The sequence below is a fragment of the Ipomoea nil genome, unplaced genomic scaffold (genome assembly GCF_001879475.1).
Source record: "Ipomoea nil cultivar Tokyo-kokei standard unplaced genomic scaffold, Asagao_1.1 scaffold1956, whole genome shotgun sequence".
NCBI lineage: Eukaryota > Viridiplantae > Streptophyta > Magnoliopsida > Solanales > Convolvulaceae > Ipomoea > Ipomoea nil.
This window is the reverse complement of record NW_017618384.1, coordinates 293549-300595: the sequence shown is the minus strand read 5'-3', so window position 1 is coordinate 300595 and position 7047 is coordinate 293549. Positions and strand designations below refer to the sequence as shown.

Below are 7047 nucleotides of genomic sequence, written 5' to 3'. Positions count from 1 at the left end.
TTAATTATGGTATTTGGTATTCCACTGGCACTAATCTTAGTCTTACAGGTTTTAGTGATGCTGACTGGGCTGGTAACGCCGATGATAGAAAAAGCACGTCCGGAGGATGTTTCTTTATTGGGAAAACTCTGGTTGCCTGGCTGAGTAAAAAGCAAAATCCAATATCGCTTAGCACTGCAGAAGCGGAGTACATAGCTGCAGGCAGTTGTTGTACTCAACTGCTTTGGATGCGTCAAATGCTGTCCGACTACGGGTTTGATCAGAAAAATATGGTCATCTTCTGCGACAACACGAATGCGATCAATATATCTAAAAATCCGGTCCAACACTCCCAGGCGAAGCACATAGACATCCGTCATCATTTCATCCGTGAACTAGTTGAAGAAAAAAAAATTAAGTTAGAATACATTCCTACTGACAAAAATCTTGCCGATCTATTTACGAAACCATTAGATAAATCCAGGTTTGAACTACTTCGTGCAGCCCTCGGAGTTTGTACGATTAATGTCTAAATTCTCCAGCAAGTACTTTTTTTAATTTATTTTTTTTTTGTTGTTTCTCTTATTTTTGAACTAACTGATTAATTGTTTAACGTGTGTGTTTTTGTTACCAGGGACAAAGGGATACGAAAGTGTTTGGAATTTTTTTCCGATCGTATTTATCTATATATGATCTACTAATTTTTTCTTGGGGTGTTTTATTCTTCTCTTGTTCGGTTGTCCCATAGAAGACTAATTCTAGTCAAACACCATCAAACTCTCCTTTTTCCACTCATCTACACGCCTATTAATATCATTATATCTATCCTAACCATCAATCTCTCACGCCTTTTCAAGCCATACATCGCATCAACCCATTAATTTTGTCTCTCTTGGTCTTCCTCTCTAACCCGAGAACACCACCGCCATCTTCATCTCTTCACCGTCCACCATTGTTGCTCTCTACAAGCTACACCCATGGAAAATCCGTTTCTCACCTTCGTAATTCGATCCGAAAGAGCCAATCTTTTTCGAAAAATCATTGATGCCGAGTCTCCCTTATCTCCTGAAGCTACCGATAGAATTCTTGCTACAATCAAATCGGATGGTTTTCTACTAGAAGGGCTCACGGACAAAGAAAAGAGGCAAATGCTTGCTCTAGCTCACCATATCTCCGCCACACCTTGGCCATTTCCACCTGTGTCAGCCGCTGTCCCAGATTCCATCCCTCCCGGTCCAGCGACTCTTGCCTCTCCTCCGACAGTGGTACTTCCTACCCATTCTTCACCTTTAAACACATCTAGAAAAATTGATTTTGATGTATCTTTGCCTGCTCAATTTGTGTCTCCCCTCTCTCATGATGTTTTTGATGTTCAAAATCTGCCTGTACCTGGTGATCCTTATGATCCTTTGTCTCACAATTTGCCTAGGGAAAATGTTGATTTAGTTGCTTTATCTGACTTAGTAAAATCCTTGCCATCTGCTTATTCCATTCGAGATGTTGCCCAACATGTGTCTGTTCCAACTGTGTCATGTTCAGCCTTTTCTATTCCCATTACTATTGCTGCGTCTGAAAGTCACTCTGATCCAATACCCATTCCTGTTTCATCTACTCAAGAATCGGTTCCCATAATATCTGTTCCTATTGCTAAAACTTCCCGAAAGGGAAAAGAGAAAATATCTGTTTCAGGTACTGCAGAAAAGAGAGGATTGTCTCAATTGGACAATGTTGAAACTCAGACTGACCGGAAACTACAACGGCGTGGTTCCACACTGCCACCCCGCACCACTAGGTCACGAGCCGAAGCTGACTCATCTGTTGCTCCTACACCATCCGGCTCCAAATCGAAAGGATCAAGCAAGGTTTACAAGCCACATCTTCTGTCCCCCGATTTATTTGCGGTTTGGAAGACTCATGTCATCCGTGTTTTCATCGTTGAAAAATCTATCAATGAAGAGGACTTGGCTGCCAAGTGCAATATTATCCCGCTGCTGCGTGATCAACATTTGCTAGCCTCTCTACGCCACATTGGTCCATACTCCACATGGCTGACAGCAGAATTTTACACAAATTTGACTTTGGACACATTCACTGAAGGATCGGCTCGATTTCATCAGGTTTTCATTCGTGGCACTTGGTATCCATTCGGGCCAACTGAGATCAATGCGTATTTGGGCACGCCTAATCATCCTGTTTCTCCGGATCTTAGCCCTCACTTGTTGGCCGCAGCTCTCACTCATAATAAAGTAGTTTCATGGCCGAGTGATGGACTTTCTAGCTTGAAGCTCACAACATTTTACTCCGTGCTTCTCCGCCTTGCTTCAGCCAATTGGGTCCTAGCAGTCCGTCGCCACCTAGTTCCAGAACATCTCGCTGGCCTACTCTACAAGATCAGGAACCGTCTACCATTCAATCTGGGAATGGTCATATTTTCTCATCTTATGTCTTTTTTGCAGAAAAAGGAAGCAAAGATCCATCTCCCTTTCCCGTGCTTGATTTATGGGGTACTCCAAGACCACGGCTTCAAACCCTACAAGGAAGAAGTGATTACAACTACGGACAATGTGTATATCTTTGATGATCGACTTACACAGAAGGGCCATTATGATGATCGGGCTTCTCTTGATCAGCTACCTGCTGTTCCACCTCCGGCGCCACTAGTCTCTGCCCCTGCTTCATCTACTGACACTGCGTCAACATCTCGTCCAGGCTCAAGACTGGTTCCCAAAGAACCCCCAACACTGGTTGATCGTAGGCAGATTGTGCTCACTCTTGAGGCCTCTATTGCTCAGGTTCAGCAATCAGTTGCTTCTCAACAATCCACCATCTCGGGTCTTGCCAATCTCCGTGATGCACAGCTCCAAGAAATCGCCCGCATGGAAGCTATTCACGCTCAGATTATAGCTGACACTAGGGCTGCATCATCAGATACTGACTCTGAAGATGAAGAAGATGGTTCTGACTCAGGCACCCCGTCTGCACGGTAACTCTAATCCACTATTTTGATGTTCACCTACCTTTGTCATTTATTTGGCAAAAGGGGGAGTTAGGAGAAAGGGGGAGTATTTAGTACTTTGAAATCTTCTGGTTTTTGGATGACTACTACTGCATTGTTGGATTACTACGGTTTTATTTGGCAGTGGTTGTTAGTATTAGCTATTTTTGGAAGTGTTTATGCTAGTCAGTATGGTAATAATGTACTTATATTAGTTAGGGGGAGTAATAGTATTGGTTGGTGCTCCTAACTAACTGTATGGATATTTTTGGTATGGTTTCTCACATGCACAAGTTAATCGTTGATTTGGTATGCTATGATTTAAATGTTTCTGTGTGTGGTTCAAGAATTGAAGATTTCCAATTAGGTTCTCTACTCACAAGTGGTCCAAAAGATCTTAATTTGTTAATGTTTGAGTTTAAATTTCTATGTCATGTTAAGTACCTATACTAAGGGCCATAAATAAAATTTAAATTGATTCTTGCCCAAAGTATTTGATACTCAAGTTTTCCAAATAAAATGCCAAAGGGGGAGATTGTAAGTGTAAAATAAATTTACACTATTGGCTATTTTATTGGTCTTACTAGATTTAAATTAAATTAGTGTTGCTAGTTTTAATTATTTATGGACCATGTGAGTATAAAGTTAGTGGTCAGCATGAATTGTTTCATTAAGTCTACGGTGAAGTTTTCAAAGAAAAAAATGGGTGGCTGTGGCTTATTCGAACAGTGAAAGGCTAAGGAAGAGGCTACAATTGAGGATCAAACAAAGAGGCTCATGAAGCACTATAAAAGGACACTGCTCGAATGAAGACATTGCCAATTTGATTATTACACATTGCGAGAGCTATTCTGAATTTACAAGCAATTTATGGTTTAATGTAATTTCTGATTTAATTATTAAGAGTATTTAAACTGTACTGCATGATGAGTACGTGGTACTGCTGAAGCAACTTGTGAAAGATTGTTCGGGTATTCGTGTGTCAGTCCTGGATAGGTGTTAGAAAGAGTGGTAGTGGTAAAGGCTGGAGGCCGTCTTCATTTACCTCTTGTAATACTCCTTTTGGTGAACATCTATAGTGGATTGGGCAGACGTGGGTTGCGCCACAGACGTAGGAGAAGGAGCTCTGAACTGCATAACAATTTCCTTGTGTTTTTAATTTTCTTTATGTTTACTACAGTTATTATTTATACTTGCTTAAAAGAGGTTAAATTAATTAACTAAATTGGTGCATAACTCTATTAACATATAAAAACACATAACGTTTATATTTCAAGTGTCACGGTACTATTTCAGTATTCTTTATTTGTTTATATTCGTAATATATATTTTTCATTTTTTTAACAACAGGTTACTAAGAACAGCGAACTACTGTTAGCAACAACAATTTGGTGTTGCAAACAGTAGCACCTTGTTGTTGTTCGCAGTCTCAAATTACTATTGCAAATAATAGTTTTTGCGTGATGCCTAACAATATATAAAGTATAATTATATATATATATATATATATATATATATATATATATATATATATATATATATATATATATATATTATTAATATTAGATTTTTATTTTTTATTTTATGCAACTTGTAATAATATTTTTAAATATTTTATCTGATCAATTCTTTTATTATAAATTTTATTGTTCAATATTGTTATGAATTTCTAATGAAATAGTTTTTTTGTTGATATTTATTAATAATATATATAAGTAATTAGCATATAAGTCTCAACATACTATGATAAAAATAACAATGTTGAAAATGTTGATGTGGGTGAAGAACTACATAATAAGAAGAATTTTATGATATATTATAAATATTTTCTAAGAAAATTATAAATGATAAGAATCAAAATCATTGAAAGTTTGTAAGGATGTATTCAATTTAGAATTTCAATTATTTTTGTAGACTTTTTAAAATAAAAAGTTGATAAAAGTCTATGAATGTTTTTTATATAGACTTTTATAGAGTCTTATAAAGTTTTACAAAGTTTTGAACGACCCTATGAAAGTCAATCAAAGTTTATTAAAATCAATCATTTTAAAAGTCTTTAAAACTCTATAAAATTCATAATTCAATACATCCCCTTAAAATTAATGATGAAATTATAAATAATTTCTAATATTTAAAAGAGTATATTTATTTAAAATTATAAGATTTGTTGTATATTAGTGTTGAAATTGATTACTTAAAAATTATATTAGCAAAAGTATAAACAAACAATAAAAGAGGCCAAATTATATCGTGCACCGCGGTGCATAATGGATTATTCTAAACGACGTCATTTTGTTTAATGAAAAGAAACGACACCCGTTTCGCGCCGTTCCACAAAAAGTAACTCTGTTATTCAGTTTCATTTTGTATACAATGCAGTTTCATTTCAACACAAGTACAGTTTCATTTCCATATAACTACAGTTTCATTCGATATTTATACACTCAAATATGTGAAAATATTATTTAATTTTATTTTATATATACACTGTAGTTTCACTAAAACACAACTACATTATCCTTTCGATATAACTACAGTTTCATTGCACAATATACACTCAAATATGTGAGAAGCCTCCTTGATACATACTAACATCAACAAGAGAGAGTTCATCATTCTCAACAATGAGTCTATCAGTGTCTTCCTTCATGTCAACATCCTGTTGCTTCTTGTCTTCTTTCTCTTGCAAATCCATGTCACTCTTCTTGTGCTTGCTTTCTGCAGCCTTAGCTCCATTATATATTTATATTGTCATCAGCCTCAGCTTCTTCAATTCAAAAGTCTCATTATTCCAGTGTTGCTGAGTTCCTTTAACAATATAATTAATATAATGTTCCCTTCAATTCACTCTCAGCAGTTTCATTAGTGTTATCTGATTTTAGGTTCACACCTACATCTTCGTTCTCTACATTGTTATCTACAGTTTCACTATCAGATTCATTTGCCACTGCTTCTCCATTATTCTGCCTCTCAAGACTCTGCAATCTCCTCCTCAGATCAGATCACCCAATTCAACTCTCTCTCCATCAACAACAGCCTCTCCTTGAGAATTAAGTTCTCCAAAACGTTGTTGTAGTCTGCACTATGGTTTGGATAAATCATCTCAAAACGGCTCAAGTCATGGTCCAACCTTCTTTCCATCTCAACATGTTCCTCCACATCACTCTCACTAGGCTCTCCATCCTCTTCATCCTCATCTTCATGACCAGGAGATCTCAGTCTAATCAAACCCTTCATTGATCCATATCCATCCAATCCCCACTCCTCCTTAGCCATATCCACCACAACTTCCCTTGATGGGGAGAAATTAGGTGTTGGAAGCACAGCCGGTGTCACAAGATATGGGGAGACTAATGAAGCAATCCCACCACTCTTCTTTGCCCTGATAATAAATGATGTTGTATTCCGAGGAGCAAAGGGTGCATCCCTATTGTTGTTATTATTATTATTCAAATTCAAATTATGAAACTTCTTTTTAGGGAAAAATCTTCGGGCCTTCTTTTTAGTACCGATGAGCATCGACTTCTCATTCCTTCTTCCTACATCCATTCTCTTGTCAATCTTATTCATTTTCTTACCCTTCCAATTACTCCGTGGTCGCAGTGGTTTCGATTGCTTCCCCTGAGGCGCCTGTGGCCACATCCCGTAGCTCACCGGCGGCTGCTGTAACTGCGGATGCGAATTCATCCCCATCATTTGGCTCTGGCTCATACTCATCATCTGCTGCTGTTGCTGTTGATTCATCATCCACGCAGATTGCTCATTCATCTCTATGCAGAGAACAATTTGAAAATTTTGAGAAATTTTCCGCAGCTTTTATGTTCACCGAATTGAAACAGAAATAACAAGAAAATTCTTCCGACAGATTTTCTTGATTTCGCTTGGAATTCACATGAGATTTCCTGCGTCGGCAAATGATAGGCGGATGCCAAGTTTAATTTTTAAATTAGAGCTTTAGGGCTCCTTTTATAGGAGCCTCAAGGTTCTCATACCACATTTCCCACTCCATGTAGGAAAAGTGACAAAATTAAGGGGAACCGAATATGTTTTATTTTTTTTTAATTTTATTTCTT

At 37.3% G+C, this 7047-nt stretch overlaps 2 protein-coding genes across 2 annotated transcripts; one reads left to right on the top strand and one right to left on the bottom strand.

The window, feature by feature from the left end:
* Window positions 1-956: 956 nt before the first annotated feature.
* On the top strand, window positions 957-2966 carry LOC109146977. The gene has a single exon (XM_019294626.1). The coding sequence runs from the start codon at window positions 957-959 to the stop codon at window positions 2964-2966; it is 2010 nt and encodes a 669-aa protein (XP_019150171.1).
* A 2577-nt stretch (window positions 2967-5543) lies between these two features.
* On the bottom strand, window positions 5544-6792 carry LOC109146992. Its single transcript, XM_019294640.1, is given in 3 exon segments — window positions 5544-5863; window positions 5897-5985; window positions 5987-6792. Coding segments are annotated over 3 exon segments (912 nt in total). The 5' UTR covers window positions 6743-6792; the 3' UTR covers window positions 5544-5796.
* Window positions 6793-7047: the final 255 nt, after the last annotated feature.